General features: G+C 38.4%; 1 protein-coding gene across 2 annotated transcripts in view; it reads left to right on the forward strand.

Moving 5' to 3' along the window:
• The window catches only part of Otogl (otogelin like), a 132154-nt gene that overhangs the window by 34973 nt on the left and 71840 nt on the right, over nt 1-25341 (forward strand). For both annotated transcript variants that reach the window (XM_040754936.1, XM_040754937.1), the window contains exons 14-25: nt 80-126; nt 536-681; nt 2238-2361; nt 3660-3837; nt 8333-8457; nt 10626-10835; nt 13682-13847; nt 14448-14522; nt 16829-16881; nt 19546-19708; nt 23732-23839; nt 24619-24757. In XM_040754936.1, coding sequence (XP_040610870.1) covers nt 80-126; nt 536-681; nt 2238-2361; nt 3660-3837; nt 8333-8457; nt 10626-10835; nt 13682-13847; nt 14448-14522; nt 16829-16881; nt 19546-19708; nt 23732-23839; nt 24619-24757 — 1534 coding nt within the window. The remainder of the gene's footprint in view (nt 1-79; nt 127-535; nt 682-2237; nt 2362-3659; nt 3838-8332; nt 8458-10625; nt 10836-13681; nt 13848-14447; nt 14523-16828; nt 16882-19545; nt 19709-23731; nt 23840-24618; nt 24758-25341) is intronic.

Genomic DNA, 25341 nt, shown 5'->3' on the forward strand with positions numbered 1-25341 from the left:
TTTTTGTAATAATCAATATATTGAGGTAAATGTCAGCAAAATTTCTGTGCCAGGCTAATATCTTTGTGATTTTATTTAGTGTATGTGTTGGTGGAGTTTGGAACTGCACTGAGCATGACTGTCCAGGTAATCTTTTTAACTGTTGAAAAAACTCTTTCTTAAAAATATTTTTTAACATGGAAGGAAAAACAACACTGGTTTTTACGAATATATCTCATATATATCAAATAATAATAACATAAATTTTATATATAGAGGATACTTGGAAAGTTGAATACATGGTATCATTAAATAGGCAAATTTGGTAAAATTTTGTTAAAATGGGTGAATTTAATGCCTAAAACTACATGGGAAAACTATTATTTAGTGATTTTTAAATGAAATTTAGTAACTAATTTTTCAGATCAGTAAATCTAATCACATTTTAGATTTTCTTTTGAGGTGTGCTTATTTATCCTAAGTAATTCTCTTGTTTTTCAGCAATTGACACATTTTTCCCCCATCCTCTATCTCCCTCTTGGTTTATTTTTGATAGTTCAGTGCTCTGTTGTGGGTGATTCTCATTTTACCACTTTTGATGGGCGCCATTATTCTTTCATTGGCTTGTGCCAGTACATCCTCGTGAAAGGGACCGGAAAGGATAAATTCACAATTACTTTACAGAAAGCTCACTGTGAACAGGTAAGCACAAACTCCCAACAGTAAGAGGGGGAGCAATCCCATTTCAAAGTCCAACTTCACATCCTGATTAGGTGGCAACATTAATTAATAAAATGCATCATCATGATTAATGTATTGATTATTAAGATGGCATTCTTAATATATCAGAAAAGAATGAATAATGCTCACTGTCACTTATGACATGTATGATGTATTTACATTTGAAAACAAAAATAAATAAAGGATATTTATGTATGTTACCTTTTGAAAACTTAATGCATTATTTCACTATAGGACTAAGCTTTAATTTACTCCCAAACTATCTGTATAGCGGCACTTTTTTATAGCATCTAGTAGGTTTCATATCATTTTAAAGGAATTTATAATATGTAATTCTTTGACTTATTATAGTATTTATTTTGGATATTTTCTTTAAATAAATACATCAATAATTTGTTGAAAAAGGAAAGAGTAATTTCAGAAATTTGCCAAAATCTTTAGTAATCAGTTTGGGGAATCCTGCAGAAGATGGGAGGAAGGATTGTAGGAGCCAGAGGGGTCAAGGACATCACAGAAAAATCTCACAGAAACAAATACTTCAGCTCTTAGGGTTCACAGAGACTAAACCAATAATCAGGGAACTGGCATGGGTTTGACCTAGGCCCTCTGCATATATTTTATGATTGTGTAGCTTGGTCTTGGACTCCTTATAGTAGGAGAGGGAGCTGTCTCTGACTCTTTTGTCTGATTTTGGAACCCTTTTCCTTCTACTGGGTTACCTCATCCAACCTCTGTCTGAAAGAAGCTATCTAGTCTTACTGTAACTTGATAAACCATGGCTTGCTTATATCCATGGGTGGCTTGCCCTTTTCTGAGAGGAAGCAGAGGAGTGGATTGGGGATGAGTGTGGGATGGGAAATTATGGTTGGGATGTAATGTATGAGAGAAGAATAAAAAATAATTCCAATAAAAGGTCATTTTCAACAAACATTATAAACTAATGTCTTTGCTTTTTTCCCGAGATAGTTTGTTTTTGAGATTGTCTCTTGTTGTGTAGCACAGTCTAACCTCAAATTTGTAGCATTCAACTACTGGAGTGCTCAAATTTGTAGCATTCAACTACTGGAGTGCTGGGGGTATACCTGTGAGCCCCCATGCCTGCTCCAGCTTGATTGTTTTATTGAAATTTGTTAGTGTTTTCATTATCTTTATAATTAGTCCTAAATTTCTTTAGTCTTTAATGACAAGTTTGTCAGTTACACTAGTTAAGTGACAAGCCATGTATTATGAAAAACCACTTACTGATACTTGATTGAAAATGCTGTTATTAAACATTTTATATAATATATAGATGCAATATTCGATATATCATAGCAAACCATATATTGCAAGGGTGGGGTTACATGAAACAGATTATGTATCCATCGTTTCACCGTATCTATCATTAACATGCAAGCCTCCATATGTACCAGAAATTCTTATTCGTTTCTCTGTCTTCTACTTTCTCCCCCTCTCTCTCCTTCCTTCCTTGCCTCTGTTTCTTTCTTTCTCTCACTAATACTTTGACTTTTATGCAGAACCTGGGTTTGGTCTGCCTTCAGTCGATAACTCTAATCCTGGAGGATGATTTTAACAAACAAGTGACACTCAGTAGGGGAGGCCAGATTCTCACCAGCCCCAACCAAGGCTTCACTCTGAACGGTAAGAAGCAATGCGGTGAGGACATCATCATGGACAGCAGACACAGCCTATAGGACCCGTTTTCTTCTTGGTGGTTGACATAACATGTACAGGGTGCTTGTGTCACGTCACCAAAAATACCTGGTGTAGAATTTGCACAAAGCAAGCAGAGTCTTGAAATAAAATGAGATAGACTCAAAGATGTGCATAGGACTTTGCGGGTTTCAATGACGAGTAGCCCACCGAACCTAGGGGAAAGGCCTTCTAGGATTAGGATAGCATTTGAAGCTGAGCAATTCTGAGGGTTAAAAAGGTGATGTCGTGCTTCGTGCAGTGAAGTGAGGGGCAGGTGTGTGAAGCTTGTTTAAGGGATAATATGGTTGGATTGACATTGCTGTATCCTGGACAGGGTCAATAGAGACTATCCAGGGCTGACATTAGGAAAGCAGGTGCGGTATGAACAATATGTAGATGGTTTTGTGTGTGTAGTGTCCTGAGATGGACTTTGTTTATGTCTGCATTGCAGCATAGATATTAAGAATATTCTTTTACTCTTACAGTGAAAACTCTTAGGAATGTTTCAGCTTGTGTTACAAAGCACATGTCAATGTTACACAGGTGTCATGCTAACAAAAGTCATTTTTTCAGATTTGTGGCCTTAGGGACCATACTGAGAAATTTAAAGTCTTTGAAAAAATTGACATCAGAGCAAGGAAGAGCTTTTGGTGACAACGTCACTAGTTCAGTTTTGAACATGAGTTTGTCTATAATTGTGTCTTATAAAATAGTGATCATGGCCACTTTAGGATAAAATGCCACACTACACTCATCACATACACACACATACATGCACACACACTGCACTCCCATATAACATAAACAAATGACACATACACACATTATACCTCTCCTCATATAATCCCACGCTACATTTCTGATACAGTATTCACTTTCACACACACACAAATACATGTACACCCCACATACACACACACACACACACACAATGAAAAAGATGATTAGAATTTAAATATCTCAGACCTATCTACTCTTCAAAATGCCTGAAAACAGAAATTACATGTTGACAACAGTCTATAAGAAATATTTTCTGAAGACTGGGAAAGTGACAGAGACAGAGGGAGAAGGAAACAAGAGAAAAGCAATCAGCTGTGGGGGAAAGATTTATCCCTGGAGCATAGGCAAGACCTGGGTACCCACTTCTGGGTGTCATAGAAAGAGAGGCCTAGTGTTGTCCTCTGTCACTTCAGAACACTGCCTGTACGTGACAACACTGATTTATACGTGTTCTTTCTCTACAGGCATTGTTGAAATTCAAACTCTGTCATCCTTATTCATTCTTCTAAGAACCACGTTTGGTTTAAAGATCTTGTTTGCTATTGATGGAGAAAGAATTTACATTCAGCTCTCCAGCGAATGGAAAAGGAGGACACTAGGTCTGTGTGGCACCTTTAATGGCAACATCAGGGATGACTTTCTGTAAGTATGATCTATGAACAGCTCATTGAGTTTAATGACTATCAGTTTAGAGTAGAGAGATTTATTAAAAAATGTTTACATAACTGATAGGAGGTCAGCAGTCACTGACTAAGTGCTTCACATATATCGCAGTATTTAACTTGTATAGCTATCCCCCAATTAGTGTCCTTGTTTCGTTAATTAGAGAAGAAACTAAGACCCCAAGGGAACAAAGAAGACATTCAAGGTTACTGATCTTAGAATTTCTGAAAGTTTTCCCACTCAAGACTCCTTTTACTCATTAAACTGTATGTGGTCCCGGGTATATAAATCCATAAAATAGAAATATGTATCAAACATATAGTGATAATAAACTATAAGGGAAATTATTTCAAATAATCCTTGACTATGATATAATTCTACCATTTATTAAAGATGAAGGCAAATTTGCATAGTAAGAAGATGAGTGTGCCTTTTCACTTTCACACAAAGAATGGAATTGAATATGCCGTGGTGCAGGGCATGCAGTGACTTTCCCATCCTCCAGATTCACTCAATGTTATGATTCTATAGTCATCAATATAGCTGTGTAGTATAAAATGGCAGAAATGTGTTTAAGGTAATTTCAGATGTTTGTGTAAGAGTAAAAATCTTTGTACATTTTAAACGTTGTAATTCACAACATGCAGTATTCTCAAGTCTGAGATGAGGTGTTCCGAGCAGCATTTGTTGATGTTGTGTGGCATGACAGTATGTGAAGTGCCAAGTGTGTGTTGTGTATCCGGAACCAAAGTTGCAATAGAGGCATGTGACACCACACAAGTGAGTGTTAAAGCACCTTGGACCACAGCATATTTGATATGATGGTGTATGTGTGCGTGCGTGCGTGCGTGCGTGCGTGTGTGTGTGTGTGTGTGTGTGTGTGTGTGTTGTGCAGGCCAGAAGTCATCCTCAAGTGCTGCTCCTCAGGTGCCACCCACTTTGCTCTATGAGACAGGATCTCTGTTGGCCTGGGCGCACTGACTGGTGTAGACTGGCTGGCCAAGCCCCAGGAATGCAGCTGGCTCTACCTTATCAGTGCTGGGATTGTTAAGTGTGCACCACCGTTTTGTAAGATGGGTTTTAGGGAAAAGAAAATGTCTCATGTAGCCCAGGCTGGATTCAAACCTGTAGTGTAAGCCAAAGCTGGCCTTGAGCTCCTGATGCTCCTGCTTCTACCTTCCAAAGCACTGGTATTATGGGCACACACACCGCATATGACTTCATTTGTCTTGGGATTTAGTTTGGGTGGTTGCACATTCTGAAGCCTTTGACAGTTAGTTGCCAGACTTCTCATAACCCCTTTTCATCTGCATGACTCTGTATGTGTCATGACCACAGTTTAAGAAACTATGACCTAGCCCACATTCTGGAGTGAGGCTTGGATTTATGGAATGTGACTCAGGATGTGACTACCTGTTGCCTCCTGTGTTCACCTCTACTCTATATTAAGTTTGGATGGTCTGCTCTTAGAAACTTGCAGCCTTTTAGAAACTCTTAATGCCATCTGTATTAATTGTTAATTACAGTAAGTACTGGTGTTATTTGGTACAACTGTTAGCTATGAGACAAATATTAGTGTCTAAGTTAATTTGATTTTAGGAAAATTGGTGTTGCCTTGGCAGAAAAGCCATGAAATATGTCTGTCACCCTGGGTATGAGGATATGTGTTGCCATGCCCATGAGAATCAGTAGTTCCTGGTTCAGGGTCAGTACTACTCATTTGGCCTGAAGCCCTCTGGGAACCAGTTATGTGACATAACTTGGTTCTCATCCTCCACAAACTGATGTTACGCTATCAGGAAGGGATTCTAATTGTTAAGAAACATGGAATTAAATAATAGCAGCTCTGATAGCTGTCAGGAGTGGTCTGGAGATGGGATGAAGTTAGGGTTAATGGAAGGGAGCTGTTGATCAGTGGATGAATAGAGATCTGTCATTCAGCACAGTCCCAAGAGGCAGTGTGTTGGACACTTGAAAATTGCTAAAAAGGCTAAATGGCAAATCTCCTTATGCAGTGACAAGTATATGAAACGGCACCTATGTCCATTAGCTTGGCCTAACCATTGTGTAGTGGACACATGCCACTTTAAAGAATTATGTTGTAGGGCTGGGGGGGGGGTAGCTCAGCCGTTGAAGGCTAGGCTCACAACCAAAAAATATAGAAATTATGTTGTATGTCCGAAATACATAAAATTTAAAGCTGGCTGTGATAATATCTATATAAGAGATTCCAATGAAGAAATATTTAGTGATAGGTGAGGCAATAACCATCAATGCAGATAATATATTGAGGTAATTTCAAAATAATAAATGCTGCCTTTTGTGGTCATAGCCAGAAACAGAGTATAAGTTTAGAGTCACTGTGTGCTGAGCATCCAGGGAACATGTCACAGATGAGTGGTTCTCTAAATAACATGTGATTTTTCCCCCAAATACTTTCATAAATAATCTTACCCTCTGTGGGTCTTCCCTTTGTAATCTTGATTGTGAACTCTGATTTAATAATTAACCCAAGCAGACATTATTTCCTTTTAATAATTTAGTTTATATCTAGCCAAAATCAAATCTGGATTAGCTGCAAGAAGAATATGTAACATTTATCATTTTTTTTGCACCAAACTGCCAGGGTTATGAACACTACCTGCGGTCCCTGTAATCACAGGACTTGTCCATCCTGGATAATCAACTGAACGGAGCAGGATTTCTAACAGTGCACCAAGAAGTACACTGAATGAGAGCTGACATTTTAATTAAAAATTTAAGTTTATTTTACATTATCTCTCATGTAATTTATTTGCTTTTAGATTTTTTCCTATTTACTTGAAGTTAGAATAACAATGTAGCTATCACATTTTCAAAACAGAAACCATGCTAGGAGGCTTGGTTCAGATGTCCAGAAGAGACATTAAGCCCTCTTTCTTAGCCTTGCTTGTCAGAATGGGTTAACAGTCAGAGTTTAACAGATGACAGATCTGTCTGCCACTCTCCGGGCACCAGTCTCTACCATGCATAAACATTCGGGTGCGATAAGAATGCAGGATAATATTTCAGGCAGAGATAACTCTTGAACATTGTTTAGTGTTTCAACTAAAGTAGTTAAAGTTCTTTACTTGACAAAGGTTAAATGCGGGTCTACAAACATAGTTTAATGGAAAAATATTAATTGAGAATTTATTTTACATGCCCTGTTAGAGTAAGTCAAGGATAAAGGCCATTTTATAAAGTGAAATACAATAAATAAACAGGCCTACATTCTGGTGCCTATCTTTAACAAATTTATTGTTTTAAGTCAACGAAATGAAATAAGAGAGCCAGGCTCTGGGTAGCTCCTCCTGGGAACCCTGAGATATTTTGCTTTCCCTGGGAGAAGGCAGGGGGAAGGAAGGCAGGGGAGAAACGGAGAGGGACATTAATAGAACTCAGGCATTTTCTTGAATCTTAATACCTACATCTGAACAAAATGAGACTTTTATGTTAGGCTTCCTAATAGCATTCTGGGAGCTTGTTGTGAGGAAAAGGAAGGGAAGGGTGGGGGAGACAAGAGTAGGCTTCATGCAGTCTCCTGTGCACCGTTTTCTTTCTCTCCTTTCTCTGTCACTAAAGAAGTGGTCTCAGCTAGATGGTAACCAAAGCACTCATCTTCAAGGGGCTATGAGAGTAGAGGCCAAGCCTACACTTCCGTTCAGAGACCTTGTAGCTATGAGCACAGGCCTACATGTCCTTCAGGAGACTGGATCTGCCTTGATCCGTATAAGTAGACTTCACAGAGTCTGGCACGGTACCCGATAGTGAAATCACTTAGTAAATGTTGGTTGTTGAATTAATGAGTTGTGAGGGCCACTGAAGGTGGAATTTCATGTCTGCCTCCTTGATATTACAGTCTCACTTTAAAAAGGTGGTTGTTTCTCATCTGTTTTGGTCTGCTGAGGAAACTGAAGAAGAGAGCAAGCTTTAAGTAATTTTTTTACCCCAATTTTAATCTATTTTTTTGCTTAGTATTTCAGTCCTCACAATATACATTGATAAAATCAGCTGAGTATAGACTATTTTACCCTACACTGTTTGTCATTATCTTGAACAGACCATGTGGACTATGTAACTCTAGGTCTCCACATTCACCCTAATTCACACTCAGACTGGATTTTTGGTTGTGTGGCTAAGGCTTGGTTATCTGAGTGGGAGCCAGGACTGATCTTCTGCTTTCTCAGATCCCAGTTTAATGAAACTGATTAGCATTTCTCGGAGCTACTGCTTTGCTTCCTTTATAAAAATGGGCATAAGGATCTTTTCTTCACAAGGTAGAACTGAAGACTCAATATTCATATTACTTCTGAAAAAATGCTAAAACACTTCAATTTCTAAGATTTACTTGAACATTAAGAAGAAAGAATATTTACTCATTTGAATATTTGAAGGATGTGTGCTAATAGAATGAATGAGGGAGACTATGGTGAACATTTTCTTGGCTTTCTAGTTCTCCATCAGGCATGATAGAAGGAACCCCACAGCTTCATGCTCATGCATGGAGAGTTTCCTCCACTTGTTTTGCACCCGTTCATGTTCCGATGGTGGACCCCTGTAATATCAACCAACAGAACAGTAAGTCTTCCTTTCTGCCCGTAGACTTAGGGGAGATGTGCAATATGTTACTCTAACTTTATAATATTATGCTATGATTTTAAAATTATGATTTATTCATTATGATAAGAGCACCATCATTTCTTATGTGTTTTTGTTCAATCATATGCCTGAATCCATGCCTTTCCAGTGCAATTGAGGCTATTTAAAAGAACAGAAAACAACCCATTGCTTTGCATTTAAAAATTTACACATTATGGGTATTTATAATGTTCTTCTTCTTAAACACAGGCTGTTTTGGAGTTTTGGGATGCTGGAAACACTAACACTGCTGTTATCATTTAAGGATGCTCATCTTCAGCTCACAGTGTGATGACTCAAGTACATCTCCTATTTATGCCTCCTCACAGCATCTATTACAGCTTTGTAGGCACAGAGCCCATTGCTTAGTTTGGATGTGCTTTGAAGAACAATCTTGCTCCCATCACTTAAAGAAATTAGACGTTTTTAGCTCAATGAGGAGGATTGTTAATCTCTCTCTTTTTAATCTATAGAGTAGGCTGAAATTTTGGCCTATATGACTTATTTCTTTGAATTCACATGGTCCATTTTCCCTCCATTCCATCCCGATATTTTAATGAATTCACTTCTTCAACTAATCTTATTTTTTTAAGTATCTTGCCTCTAACATTGATGATTTCCTTCTTGCTATTGCAGTGACTTTATTATTTATCAAATTGCCATGTAAAGGTTTCAGTGGAGTTCACTTGATGAGCTGTCCCTTCTGGCTATGTTTTTATTAGCCTTCATTATGCACCATTTTACTGTATTTTTCACCACCTTCCTTCCACACTTGATGCCTTTTGTGGTAGATGCTTTAGAGTTTTTCTGTTTTACTTTTGCTGTGAACTATGATTTCTCAAAAATCCCAAACAGGTAAATTAAGAAAGACTGCCCCCCCCAAGGGAAAATAATTAAAAAGACAATAACTCTGAATAAGATTCTGGATATTTTCTCAAAAGGATCTTGAGTAAACTTTTATATAAACAGTTTGTTTTGATCTACAATTTCTTAGAACATAAAGGATTGGCCTTACTTATGCACTATTATACACTTTCAGGATTCTTGGGGTTAGGACTATGTCCCCCAACAGTGCAATTTGTTTTGCATATGTATTCATATTTAATGCAAAAAATACTACTTAGGTAACCACCAGACTTTTTTATTAGTGAATATGCCTTGGTTTTAGGAGGAGTTGAGGGAAGAGTAGGATGGTGAATATGATCAAAATACGTTGTATAAAATTCTTAAAGAATTAGTGAAAATGATATATTACAGATAATTGTACTTCATGTCCTCTCACTGACAATGACAATAAAAAGACTCATTAATTTTATCTATAAGGAAACCAATGCATGTAAGGCACACTCATATCAAGGAACCATATACCTTGCCTTTTCTCCTTTTTCTGAAAGGCAGTAGCTCCCTGATCTTGTCAAACTTGTTTTTCCCATCCTTCACTGGTTTGTATTTGGTCAGCAACTGTAGGAACCAGCTGCAAATAGCATAAGGACAGTTATGTCTCATAGACTTCAAAATATATTCCAATCCCTGATTTCTAGTCATTGTTCACCCATTCTTTCACACATAGATTTATTAATCAAACAAAAGTGAGCTTCTCATGCTTGTCAGACATTGGACACTGTGCATTGTGCAGATGTTGAATTGAATGACTGTGACATCTGCCCCATTGTCTTTCATCCTGAGGCTCCATTGGAATGCAATGATTGCTAGTCCTGGCATAATTGTGTTTTCTACAGACTTGTCATTATACCGATTATCTGGAACCACTTTTGTCATGGATGGAGGCTGGGAAATAATAATTCCCAGTTCCTCACAGCAGGTTTCCTGAGGTGACTGATCCTCAGGCCAGGGCTGACTGAGGCTACCACGCCTGTCAACCCTTCTGTTGCTTGAGGTCTTCAGGTACACTGTATTTTTGGCTAAAAAGACAATTGAATACGGATTCAGTGCTGTTACCTGTGTAAGTTGCTGGACTTATTGGTTCTTATTTAAAGTAACAATACATTTCTATGAAAGGGAGACGCTTGAGTAGTTTTGGTACCCCATTCTTAGGGTAATATCTGGCCTGCTATATGAAAGATTCACGGCTTCTTGTTCATTTTTAGTTGGGTATGCAGCACACTGTGATGTCATTCACCAGGAGCTCTTTGCTCCTTGTCATGTCTACGTGAGTCCAGGGCTGTACTATCAGCTGTGCCGCCACGATGCATGCAAGTGTGGAAGCCCCTGCCTATGCAATGCTCTTGCCCACTATGCCTACCTGTGTGGCCAGCGTGGTGTGCCCATTGATTTCAGAGCTCAGATCTCGTTCTGTGGTGAGTATGACAGCACCGCCAGATGACCAGGTAACTCTTCTGATAGGTTTGTATTCATAACTACCACTTTAAATTTTAGGAAAGAGATGTCAATATTGTATATACATGATTTGAAATACTCTTTTTTAAAAGATTTATTTATTTATGCATACATTTATTTATTGCATATACAGTGTTCTGCCTACATGCCAGAAGAGGGCACCAGGTTGAATTGTAGATGGTTGTGAGCCACCATGTGGTTGCTGGAAATTGAACTCAGGACCCCTGGAAGAGCAATCTGTGCTCATAACCTCTGAGCCATCTCTCCAGCCCCTGAAATATTCTTATAGTATATAATACTGAAAACAAATGAATGCTGAGTTTGTTTAAACTAATGTATGTTGGAAAAAGAACTTATAATGTAAGGACTGAGTACTGTAGTTGCTTGCTTAGCATGTAAAAGACCCTCCACTTAAATTCATGGAACTAGAAGAGGGAGAGAGGGAGGCAGGGAGGGAAAGGAAGAGAGTGATAGGGACACACACAGAGGAAACACTAACAACTTTTTGGTTACTTATTGCAAAGTTAGAGTATAATTTTGTATTTTGAAAGAAATGTTAGAAATAATTTGAAAACTTTGAAAATATCCTTGTCCTGGAAATGTCATGTCTGAATATCGAAGAATATGGAAAAAGACAACACTGTGACACAGCCAGTCTGTAGCTAAATAGGTGCAATGTGCAGGAGGCAGCTGCTATTTCATGTTTTTGAACTTGAATACTTTTGGTTATGATGTCTGCTGTTCCATTTAGGAGAAAGTCTATATGTGTCCTATAATTTATTTTTCTAGCTACGATTCTTGGGTTTTCTGCTTTTTTTTTTTTTTTAGTAAGTGTCCTAAAAACTGTTACATTCATTGTTTATACACAGCCTGCTCTCATGTTATAAATGCAAGGCTCAGGGCCTGCAAAGCTGGAAATACTAGCCCATAGGTCCCTTATACATGAATTGAGGCTTCTTGTCTTTGAGAAGTCAGCTTATTGTTCTTCCAGTTTCTTGACGTTCTGGTTGTGAGCCTGAGCTTTGATGGCTGAACCTTCTCTCCAGCCTGTCTCTTCCAATTTTATTTCCTTTATTACTTATGGTGTTTGGAATACTCTACACTTTTGTACTCACAAAGGTACTTTACATACCTAATATAATTTTAGTTATGTTTGAATCAGAATGGTCAGGGTGTTTGTTTCAATATATTTTAAATTTTAATAAAGGAAAACTTTTAAAACAGTATTTTAATTAATTATTTGAAAATTTCAGATGCTTTTATTTACTATTTATATTTGAAAATTTTACACATAAGTACTCTATATCATTTCTACTCTCCTTTCCTGTCCAACTTCTCCCATGTCTCCTCTCCCTACTCCCTCTAAAAGTTATGACCTCTTCTGTAATTATTATTATTATTGTATAGTCACATATAAAGACAACCTTCTGAGTATATTGAATATTGCTCATATGTATATGTGTTTAGGGCTGAGCACTTGGAACTAGACAACCTATCACGGGACTTGTATCTGGAGAAGACTGATTCTCAACAGTCATTAGTTGCCTATAGTTCTTCATCTAGGGATAGAAGCTCATGAGATTTCCCCCAGCCACACTGGCATGTCAACTGGTGTTGTCATTGTGTATATCTGTTATCATGGAAATTCTAAGCTACACAAGGTAGGGATGTTGTATGATATTTATTTAGGGAGAAGTCACTTACATGAGAAGCCAAAAACCCAAGGTCAGTGTTCTGCTGCTCTCTGAGACTTGACCGGAACCCAAAGAACTAGCATCTCCTTATCCCCAGCTCTTTTAACCCCATATGTTCTACGTGCCTATGACCATGCCCAAACTGTAAGGTCTCTCCCTACAATCTATTTTAGATTATTTTAACTAGCCTGCCATTTTTAGTTCCATTTAGTCTAGGTCTACAGAGAAATTAGAAGTATTTTTGAAAAAAAAAGTATAAACATGATAAAAAAACACTGTGGATCAGTAGAATCAAATTACATCACATTTATAGACAAATTAATGCTTACTTAGGTTTCAAGAATATGATAAATGTGATGATGGCCATACTGGTTAGTTTTCGTCAAGTTGACACAAGTAGAGCCATCTGGGAAACAAGAGTCTCACCTGAGGAATTGCCTCTATCAGATTGGTCTGTTAACGTAACTATGAGACATTTTCATATCATGAATTGATGAAGGACAATGTAGGCCCCTGTGGGCAGCGCCACCCCTGGATAAGATGTTCTTGGGTTGTTTATCAAAGAGTAACTGAATATGTACCTGGAAGCAAGCCAGTAAGTACCATCCATCCATGGCTCTTGTGTCTGGCCCTGCTGGAGTTCCTGTCTTGACTTTTCTTTGTGATGGACTGTAGTTAGGATGTTTAAACCAAATAAACCATACTCCCCTCAGATTGGTTTTGATCAGTGTTTTATCAAAGCACAGTAGGATAAATGCATAGCACTATGAACATTTAACACAGAAATTTACTCAGACTGTTAAAAGTATCTTCCATGAGAACAAATAAATATGGTACAGAAATTAAGAATGTCACAGAATGTCTAAGTTAACAGCATCTCTGAGAAGTAGGAATTTCACTTACATGTTATACCATTACTGAGGCCAGGGACATTTTCCTATCTCTCTGTGTATCCATTCATTCATTACTCGATTTTATTATCAAATCTGGGACCTGTTCACTGATGCAAATCAGCGTTTGCCCCATGGTTTATATCCCGCTGGGACCTGAGTGAGCATGTGTCCCTGCCTGTGGGATTCTCTCTTAAGTGACGCGCGTTCCTTTGTCCACAGCTGTGGTGTGTCAGAAGGGCATGCTATACCATCACTGCTCCTCATTCTGCCTCCGTTCCTGCACCTCTCTCTCTTCCCCTGAGCCGTGCATTGACGACTGTGCAGAAGGATGTAACTGTCCTGAAGGCAAATTCTATGAGGACACACTTAACTTTTGTGTGCCCATGTAAGTCACAGAGATGGCTTGACAACAGCCAGGCTCCCTCCCCCACCTCCTTCCTTCTGATAGGCAAATGAATTTTTGCTCTTGTTTCTTTAAATTGCTAAATATCTTTTTTTCTCGGTTTATTGGTTACTTTTTCTTAATGTGGGGAGCCACTCACAGAAAGCTACAGAAAGCATGAAGGATTCTCCTAGTTAATCCTGAGGCTTATTCCTCTTTGATTTCTCTACACCCAATCACTAGCAAGGTTTACATTACCCTGTCACATGAGTGGTAAGATTGTATTGTCCCTTCTCACTCAGAAAGTTCTTAACCCTCACAGGAAGCAAAGACTGGTTTGACAAAGGGTTAAAAGATACAGCAGATGTGTTTTTCTGTAATTCACTCAGTGACTTTCTTGGGACTTACCTAACAGTTCAGAATTATTTTAACCTTCGAACTCTCTAGCTACTAAACCTAGTTAGTTCCTGCTGTTGGCACATCAGAACTGTGAATGGTGACAGTCTACAGTGGCCCATTACAGAACAGGGAGTCAGCTGACATTTCAGTTGTGTTGGAAAATAATTTATATCTTTTTTATTTACTTTGTCTTTCCCCTTATAGATACCACTGCCGGTGTCATTACAGGGGGAGCATTTATCAGCCTGGGGAGCTCATCCCAACACCCTCAGGATTATGGTAGGTGTCAGTGAATATATTAACTACATATATATCACATTAGCATGTGGAGTAGGAAATGCCTGAGACATATACTGGTGAAATAATAGGTTTTGGTTCTTTTAGCATATGTTTGGAATGGGGTGGTAATTCAAACTACATCCCGAGGGCTTATAGGTTCATGGTTTATCTACCGGCTCAAAAAAAAAAAAACAATTCTGGAATACATCTCAACAATAACATACACAGGGGTCACTTATGTTCTCCTTCTGTATATCAAGTCTTGTTCAACAGCACTCATGGGATAATACCCATTCCAGTTATAACCTGTGTACTAAAAATGCAGTACCCATTCATCTATACCCATCTCCCAGTATCCTTTTAGTTGCACTGCAGGTGACACAGCTGATCCTCCTGTGTAGATAATGACAGAAATCATGTCGAGCCAGAACTGTATGTTTTCTGTTGTCCTGGAACTATTCTGGGCGTGGTATATTTATTATTAATTAAGCACCCATGACTCTAATTGCAAGAGATAGGGGTCTCTCATGTTATTCCAAGACATACAGGAGTGGAATAAGGCACCTGTAGTTAAGTAACCTAATAATAATGTTGGGGTTTATGCCTGGGCACCTGGCTTGGCAGGGTTTGCTCTATTGCAGACTTTCCTTCAGAGCTCATTTTGTATCGATAGTGAATTACACTCAATTAACCTTTATAATTATTTCCATCTCCTTCCCATCCTTTGGGTAAAACACAAAGAAACCACTTCATCTTTTCTTGTCTGCAGTTTTACAAGGCAGAAATCTGAGAATTATCCTGAGTCCTTTCTTATGCTCAGCACACTCAACCTTAAAAAACCCTAACAACCTTGGGTTTAACTAAGTTTTATTTTCTTCATGTAGGTGAAATCCATTTTTTTCCCTTTCATCCCACTGCCTTAACAATGACATTCGTTTCTTTCCTGCACCTTTCTAAAAACTGTCTTTGCTTTATGTTGCTATAGCAAAGTACCAGAGGCTGGACACTTTATAATGGTTTTCTTAGCTCAGCTTTACAGGAGTTCAAGAGCATTGGGTTCACAGGAAAGATAGAGACAAGGAGCCAACTGCCCATAATGACCACCCTTGTAAACAGTCCGGTTCTGAGAGATTAACTCCAGGTAATGGAGATGATTCACTCCAGGTAATAAACTCATTTATCCCTTTTAGAAGGAGTTGCCCGTTGACCAAATTAATTCATGTCCTCTTAAAGTCTTACCTTCTAACAGCATCACAGTGGGCACCAATCCTTAACACATGTTTGGGAGTGAATAAAGTCCAGAAAACACATTGCATATTAGTCTCCTTTTCTGTGCTCTCCTTCCAAGGGTTGGAAGAGCCTTCTTCTGAACTTAATATCCTTATGTTATATTTAAATTTAGTATAATTAAAACCCATCCTTAGTTCCAAAAATAAAGCTAATTAGCACAATGACCTTATTTACTTCCCTGTCAAATACCTCTGACCCAGAGAAGTATGCTAAGAAGGCCTGGCTGTCTTACTTCCTCTGTGGTATTTGCTGTATGAATACACCTCTGAGTGACAGTCTATTACTAAAAGTTATGGGCATGTGGTTTTCACGTAATGTGGCCCTTTTATATGTCAGCTTCTTCATTTGCATGTATAGCACACATATCCGAAGGGACATCTGCTGGAGTTAATGAGGGGCTGGCTCTTGTTCCTATTTCGTTATCCTCTTAAGGAATTTGCAAGGTTCTTTTGTCTGTCTATGGCTTTCCTCTTAATGTCACAACCAATCACATGACACTTGTGACTCAGTGAGCTTCCCTGGGATGATTGTCTTAACATTTAAACCGACCATCCCACTTCTGTGTTTATAGACGTTGGTAACTCAATCAGGAAAAAAAATCATAGCATCAGAACAGGATTTGACTTCACCTCTTTTGCCCACCTCATCTGCTGGCACGCGATTAAGCGGAGCAGTGTTTGTAATTTGTAGTTTATGTATTTCTGAGTATTGGAATTTTCCTCTCTGATTTAAGTTATAATCCCCTCCATTCTTTAGAATTGTTCAGGGTTTATTACCTCTGACCACCCAAATGTCAGTTATGAACAGATGATTTTAAATGTATTTTTGTGTTGAGTATGTCACATTGTATTAACAATACTGTGGTATTTTTATCCTCTTGTCTCTCACAAGACCCGTGAGAGGTGTTTGATAAAATATGTCAAAATGAAATAGCTGTCTTCAAGCTGGACCAAAGTAATTTACTTGTATGAGGCAGGAGGTTTGGGTCTATAAATTAACAATGTCTTTACTTCTAGCCAGTGTTCAAACGGGACTGTGAAATGTGATGAGGCGGCAACACCCTCTACTGGTGAGTTCCAGACAAAGCTTTTCCTCTGGAGAATGCCTCTTCTGATAGAAGGCTGTCCCTTGCAGTCTCCCTTACCAAAGCACATGCACACAGCAATATCACACAGTTAGTTTAGCACAGTGTTTCATTGATTCCTGACTTTCTTCACATCAAGAATTAGAGTATTTGAGGGATAGTTAGAGATAAGCATATAGGGCTGCCTAGACCAATGGTTCTCAACTTTCCTAATGCTGTGACCTTTTAATACAGTTCCTCATGTTGTGGTGACCTCCTGACCATAAAATCATTTTTGATGCTTCTTCATGAGTGTAAATTTGCTACTGTTACAAATCACAATGCAAATGCTTTTGGAGAGAAAGAGATTTGCCAATGGGGTAATGACCCACTGACCTAGAGTCACAGCTGGCCAGCTTAGACTTATAACCTTTATACTGTTTACCCCTGCACCACCCCAGTTAGCCAAAAGAGGGAGAGAGCCCAGATGCTGATGTGACACAGTTTTGCATCAGAAATCATAAAACTCTATCCTAGACTAATGCTTCTCAGTGTTTATGAGCTGGTGATATTGCTAAGACTTAGGTTCAGATTCTGATTCAGGAGCAATGCCAGAAATTCTGAACATCTACCAATGGCCAAAGCAATGTCAGTGCTCCTGGGTCCTGGGATGTGTCTAAATAGCAAGGTTCTAGTATTAGTTGCAGTGAATTGAAAATAGCATAGCATACGAGCATGGTGACACACTGCTAGAGTTCAAAGCACTGAGGAATGGAGGCAAGATGATCCAGATTTCAAGGCCAAATCAGCTATGCTGAGTTAGAAACAAGCATGGCTTAGGTAAGCCTGTGCTATAAAAATGAAAACTAAATGTCCTTATATTAACACAAACAAAAATGAAAACTAAAAACAATATATTTATGAAGTATATCCACTGCCATTTATCTTAGAATATCACTTTCCACTAGAGTATGCATTCTGAAGGTCTTCAAATTAGAGGACTGTATTTTCATAAGATGAAGAAATAGCCTTAGAGTTTCAGTGACTACAGAAAAATTATGGGCAAATGACAGTTCTTGGTTTTCATTCTGTTAGACTATGAGATTTAGACTCTGTTACTTGTTTGAATACCCAACTATATATCATTATAAATGAGCTGTGAGCTGAGCCTAGTGGCTCAGATTTGTACTCCCAGTTAAAGAGGCCAAAGCAGAAGGAGGAATCACAGGTCATCCGGGGTTTGATACTAAAAGCCTGTCTCTTAGAACACAAAACAAAAACATTTCAACAAGATGTTCTTTGAATAGTATGTTCTAGATTTACTTTGTCAGGATTTAGGTCAGTCTGGGGCTTCTATATAGGTGACTCTACTGGGCATTGCAGCTAACACAGTAGCTACTGGAAAGCCTCTCTGTATGCCTCTTATCTCAAGGAAGCTCATAGTTAAAGCAAGGATGCCTAGGTACCCTGCGTTCTCAGTGGAGTCCTCTGTGTCTTATTTGTTCCAAAGTCTTCTGGGAAAACAGGGAGTCCATGCCATGCTTCTGTAACAGTGGCCACTTCTTTATTTTACAGAGATGAAAATAATTATTCATAAGCTAGGCAAGGTCTAGAAGTAACATATATTTATTATGGCTTTGTACATGTAGACATATGTGTTATAGTTTTCAACACTTAAAAATTGGTGTGTTTGAGGTCCCCAGTCACAAAAAGAGAAACATGGCATGTACTCTCTCATATATGGATTTTAGACATAGATCTGGGGAGTGCCAGCCTACAATCCTATGGCCAGAGAGTCTGGGAAGCAGAAACCTCATTTAGTGGCTGATTGAAGAAGAGGCAGACTCCCTCGGTTAAGTACTGAGCTGAACTCAAGAAAGCCAGTAACAGAGAGGGAGGACTGATGATCAAAGGGATTAAGACTGGGCTGGTTTAACCCCCAGAAACAGCTGACCAGACAAAGGTTAATTTTTGAATCCCAGGCATCAGCCTGGGAATCCAGCATGGGACTGATCAAGACCCCCTGAATCTGGGTGTCAGTGAGGAGGCCTAGGTAATCTATTGAGCCTTGGGCAGCAGATCAGTACCCATCCCAAGTATACACACGGACTTTGGACTCCCATAGAACAATGTGAGGTGCACTCTCACCCTGAACTCTTAGGGAAGGGTCTAGGCCCTGCCCTATATGAAATGACAGACTATGGACACCCCCATGGAGGGCCTCACCTTCCCTGGGGGAATGAGGGGATAACGGGGGGGGGTTGGGGGAGGGCACAGGAGGAGGGGAGGGAAAGGGAGAGGGACCTGGAACTGACTTGTGAAGCAACCTTGTTTCTTATCTAAATTTAAACTGGAAAATAAAATTTAAAAAATTGGTGTGTTTGAATTGATCAACGTGCCCTGTTTTTGGACTTCAAGTATTTACATGCTAGTTGTTTATTGAAGTGCCAGGAGAGATGGCTGAGATTTTCAAGTTCAAAACAGCTTTTCGGAATTTTGATGACTGAACAGACTCTAGCTAGTAGCATTAATAAGCACATCAACTCCAGGGTCACAGAATGAGAGCATCCTTTAGTTACAACAATGATCTGGCCTATAAATTTTGTGCTTAGGTTTGTGGAGCAAATACAAAGTTAAAGCCATGTTATCCATGCTTATTTATCTCTGAAGTTCCCGACTGCCCAGAAGGGAAGGAATATTTTGACTGCAGGTTTCCTGACCCTGAATTACCAGCTGGTGGTATAAATTGTGAGACCACATGTGCAAACCTGGCCATGAACTTCACCTGTGCTCCATCCTCACCCTGCATCAGTGGCTGTGTTTGTGCTGCAGGGTGAGTTCTCTAATCTTGTTAATACCATCATTCAAGATTTCCAGGGAAAGTAAGGTCTCTTAGAAATATTCTTGGGGCCTGCTAGATGATTTAGTAGTTAATAGAGATTGTCTTGTGAGTCTAATGACCTGAGTTGAATCCCTGGAACCCACATAAAGATGGAAGGAGAGAGCTGATTCCAAAGGATTATCCTCTGACCTCCATATTCAAAGCATGACACACTTAGGTACATCACACACACACACACACACACACACACACAAACATGCACATGTACACATACACGCACATACATGCACACACACACACACACACACACTTAAAATAATTTAAAACTGTTCCTTACAAGAATAGGCAAAAATCTTCTTTGTCCAGTGGTTAAGTTTGAGTTGGTAGCTACCTGACTCTTGTAACTATTTTGCAAAGTTAATTTGACATTGTGCCGATTTGATGAGAGAGCACATTTTGAGATAAGGTTGGGATTTCTCCCTTTTCAGGGTCAGGTTTGAGAAAAGTGACACAATCAGTCACCTTCACTTAAGGCATCATCTAGGTATACATCACTCACACACACACACACACACAAGTTTTATTGATGCAGTGATTGCCACTGACATTAATTTGTAATACGGAAGCTGACTGATTTAATTATAGACATTACCGGTAACTATATTGAGGCTAAACAGGGGGTTGCTTTTAAGTGGGAACTCTGAACTCATTCACACCAGAGCTCAAATTCCAGCTCTGCCACTGTTAGCTGAATAATTTTTCCATACATTCCTCTCAAGCCCCAACTAGGCAGGCATTGTAAGATCTGTAAGATATTGTAAGGTGTGTGTGTGTGTGTGTGTGCGTGTGTGCACGCGTGCATGTATATGTGTAGAGTATGTTCAATATATATGAGTCACAATTTAATGCCAGGCTATCTACTCTTCATACATTTCCTCCTGTTGCAGGAATTTCATGTACCTGTGACAGACATAGAATCTGGAGACTGTTAGCTTCCTTGTAAGCATGCATAAAGCCAGTTCTCCCTGGCTCTTGTTTGTCTAATGATGAATAGAGGGGGAGCCGTCTCAGGTAAACAGGTCACTCATTCTTCCTCAATGAACACATTCCACAAAGACATTCCCAGGATCAACGCATAAGAAGCGAGAGCATAGGAGGGGGAGGTCTTGTGCTTTGCCTCCCAGGAGAATCACCTTTGTCTAAATGGCTCCAAAGAGCCAAGTGTCTGGCAACGGTATCAATCTCTTTAGAGAAGGGCTTATGAGGGAGAGAAAGAAGGTCACAAGAGAGAAGAGAGTGAATATGAGAAAAATAAAGATAGGTGGAAACCAGGCCATCGAACACATGAGCAAGGAAAATAATTTGTCTGAAGGAGAAGGGAAAGAAAATGTTTGTTGTGGCCAAACAATTAAGACATGCACCATTGCTTGATCTGTTTGATTGCAAGTGTTGGGATGCATGCCCAATTAAAGCCGTATCTAAATTTTATTTCAGATAGAGTGTCTGATGCTGTTTACTATTCCCTTAGACTTTCAGTTCAAACTTGACATTTATTTCCTGGCTGACCTTATTAAGAAACAGAGAGAAGTACCCTCCCTTCTTTCTTAATTGTATTGAAATAGATAGAGCTAGAATCAACTGAGATGCTTCTGGTTGATTCAGAAAACAAATGTGAACAAAAACATGTCTAGTAAAAAGTCAATGATGCTAATTAAGTTATCTTCCCATCAGTGTGACCTTTTCTGGCTCATGTGGAGACAATACCTTAGTCTATCATGTGTTTTTCCAGAGACCTGATAGGGTCAGTGGCTATAAAGACCTACATGGACCTTAGAAATCACTGCACTGAAATAATGCAAAATGGAGGAAAAGTCAATATAAATGGCTTCAAATGTGAAATAACTTGGGGCAAGTTACTCAGTTTCCTTTCTTTTAAAATGAATGTAGTGGTATGTGTATCATGAATGGCTGAGTACACCACAGCAGTTACGTGGTAGTTGTCCAGTCAGTGTTCAGTACATGCTCCCTCTCAGCCAACCAGCAAGCTACAAAATGACGGAGTCCTCCTCCTCCTCCTCCTCCTCCTCCTCCTCCTCCTCCTCCTCCTCCTCCTCCTCCTCTTCCTCCTCCTCCCAGATTTTGATTAGGCATGGAAAACTCATCAGTTACCCTCATAACTACTTAAGACTCTTGCTTTGTCTGGGTCTACAGAGACCATAGTACATTTGTCTGAAACAACTAGTTTTATGAAACAGTATTTTGGGGAAGGGAATTGTGAAGACGCATTAAAATGCATGCAAGAGATGAAAACAATTTACCATAGTGCATTATCATTAGGCTAAAATGAATTTGTCACATAATTGAAGATGCTGTCTGTATAAGAGTAAACAAAAATAATTGCTGTTGTTATTGGGGTCCTTATCACCACATCCAATCAAATATTTAGTTCACTGTGATTCATCCTCTATGAAAAGTTTCCACAGATTGTTAAGTACAGAGGCTGGTGAGGAAGTTAGGGACAAAGAAGACTGACAGAAAAAAATGAACTAAAGTGAGACTTAAATGATGAGAAGAATTTTATAAAGGAACAAAGATTTAAAGTCAAGAAGGTAACAAGTTTGGAAAAGTGAGGTGAGAGTTTGTACAATCTAGGGGATAGCTGATCTCTAAGAAAGAAATTGAATCAGACAATATGCCATTGACACACATAAATTTCTTTATCTTTTTTCTCAACAAAGGAGTTTATTCCACAGCTAAATGATAGCAATATCATTGTTCTCTTGAGTAGAGTGTAAAGTCTAACAGACTATACATGATAAGAAAGCACCACACCATATACAAAGAGCCATGAGGACAGCAGAGGTCAAAAACACATGTGTACTTCTTTCTGATGAAGGAACAGGTAGGAATTCAGGATTCAAAGCTTTGATGATAATTTTTTATTGTTCTGGCAATGGAATCCAGGGTTTAATACATGCTAGGCAATGCACACACACACACACACACACATGCACATATATGTAAATCCTTAGCTCTCAGTAGTAAGTTTTATAATATTGAATGATAGCATTCTAAAGAAAATTCATAAAAATGCATTCTATATATTTCAGTAATGATATATTTTGGTCATTTGATTATTGTCTTATTAAATTATTTAATAAATCAATTATTCATATAAATTAATGTTACATCTTAGTGACTATTATACATTTAATTTTAAACACATTGCCAGTATATTTATTGTTATAATATTGTTAATTATTTCAATTTATGTACAGTATTTTTGGGAAAAATGTAAGAATATTGAAAATTATATTTATAATATAATGAGGGCTTTGGAATATATATGTGATATAGATTTATTTAATCTTAATACCAGTATATTTTGATAGCACACTATTTCCTCCAATATTATGAATTTTTAATATTAAATTGTATGTACTAAACATCTTATAGCACTAGGTACCTTTAGACAGATTTTTTGAAATGACTTTTAAAGAAGGAGATAACACTTCAAAATAAACATTTAAAACAGCATATTAATATAAAGGAACATGAAATACTTGATATATTTTCATTTAAATATACCTAATCAAGCTGTCAAGATTTTATACATTAGAACTGAGAAACAAGCTTGCTCTCTAAATCCTTTATCAGAAAACATTATTGACGTCATAATTTACTATTTCACCCAAAATTGTTAGAAAACCCAGCCTTTTTTAGTAACTAATAGTTATGATGGGGATACCCATCTCTTCAAATACGCTTTTTCTAAAATGCTTCTGTTTTATATTTACTGTGCTATATAACCAAAGGTAAGTCATATCTGATCATGTGCTTGGTTAGTTAATACAGGAACACACAAGGACCTTGTGTGTGTGTGGGGGGTGTGGGAGGGGAGACCAGATTCGGATTCCAGTGCAAAAGACAGTGTGGAGTACGACAAAATTGTAGCCCGAAAGCCTGCTTGACATGTGCAGGTCTTTCTAATCCTGTTTCCTTTTCATCTGGAAGAATGGCAGAGCACAAAGGGAAGTGCTATGTCCCTGAAAGCTGTCCCTGCATCTGGAAAGACTGGGAGTATGTCTCAGGGGAAGTCATCTCTACACCCTGTTACACCTGGTAAGGACAGTCGTTTATTCCAAGCACGTTTTCCTCAGCACCTGTATTAATTTCAGTTGTTTTAGTTACATGATCAAGTCTGGGCATGTTAAAGCTGGAGGCCATTGGGAGTTGAGTAGCTAATTTGTATAAGGGAATAATGGTGTTTTAAATGAGTATTTTTTAGCCTAGAAGTATGAAATATGACAATTTGGCAACAATAGGCGAAACATCACAAACTTATAAGAAAATGCTAAGTGTTACAAAGAGAAGGTCTTATTCAATAGAAGTTTTACTGTGTGGAAATCAGTGAGCCTAGGGTCATAAAAATAATTATTTTTTTGCTAAAATTTCCTTAAAATATATCCAAGTATTCTAAAATCTTGAATATAAAAGTTTCATTCTATTATCTATTTTCTGTGTTCCCCAGACTTACTTTTGGTGTCTGGTACTATAAATGTGAATACATGACAAATCTGCCACTGTAATTGGCATTACCAGAACAAATTGACAATATTTATAAGGGTTATTGACTCTGGATGCTTCTGAGAACAAATGTTTAGGCTACTTGAAAATTGCTAGCGTTGCAGTGGTGCCTCTCAGTAGAGCACTGACTGCTCTTTCAGAGGACCCTGGTTTGGTTCCTAGTTCCAGAAGACCCAACACTCCCTTCTGGCCCTCACAGGCACTACACATACACATAGTACACAGAAGAACATACAGTCAAAACACCAATATACATTAAATAATAGTACTAATTTGAACCTAATTTCTCCATAACTCTTGTTATTTTTTAATAGTGTTTGTCGGCGGGGGATGTTCAACTGCACATATTACCCTTGTCCAGCAGTGTGCACAGTATATGGGGACCGGCATTATTACTCCTTTGATGGGTTGGAATATGACTACATCAGTGACTGCCAGGTTTTTTTGATAAAGGTTGGTCTTGAAATATGATTATGTCCAATTTCTTAGTGCTTGAATTCTTTTCACATTCACTTTTTTGTGGTTATATTTGTTTATGCTCACATCATGTGCCAAGACTTCCCAGCGTATAGCTTTCCTTCTGGAAATATCAGTTCTTGCTTTGAGAGGGGAGGGTGGGCATGGAATTCCAGTGCAGAGGAGGGAAGGTACGCATAAAACCCCAGAACACCAGCAGCGTTTCTCCAGATTCTCTCAAGCATTTGTCATTAGTTGTTTGCTTGGTCTTAGTCATTCTCATTGGGGTAAGATGAAATCTCCAAATAATTTTAATTTTCACCTCCCCAATTACTAAGGATGTTAAATACTTTTCAAATATTTCTTAGTTATTTTTATTTCTTCTTTTAGAACTCTTTGTTGAGATCCATGTTCATTTTAATTGGGCCATTTGTATTTGTAATTCTTTTATTTTTGATTTCTTTATATAGTCTAGATGTTAATCTTCTCAAATGTATAGCTTTCAAAGGTTCTCATCCACTCTGCTAGTTGCCTTTTCACCTTACAGATTATTTGCTTTGTTTCACAGAAACACTTTAGCT

The sequence above is a fragment of the Mesocricetus auratus genome, unplaced genomic scaffold (genome assembly GCF_017639785.1).
Source record: "Mesocricetus auratus isolate SY011 unplaced genomic scaffold, BCM_Maur_2.0 Super-Scaffold_100011, whole genome shotgun sequence".
Classification (NCBI taxonomy): Eukaryota; Metazoa; Chordata; class Mammalia; order Rodentia; family Cricetidae; genus Mesocricetus; species Mesocricetus auratus.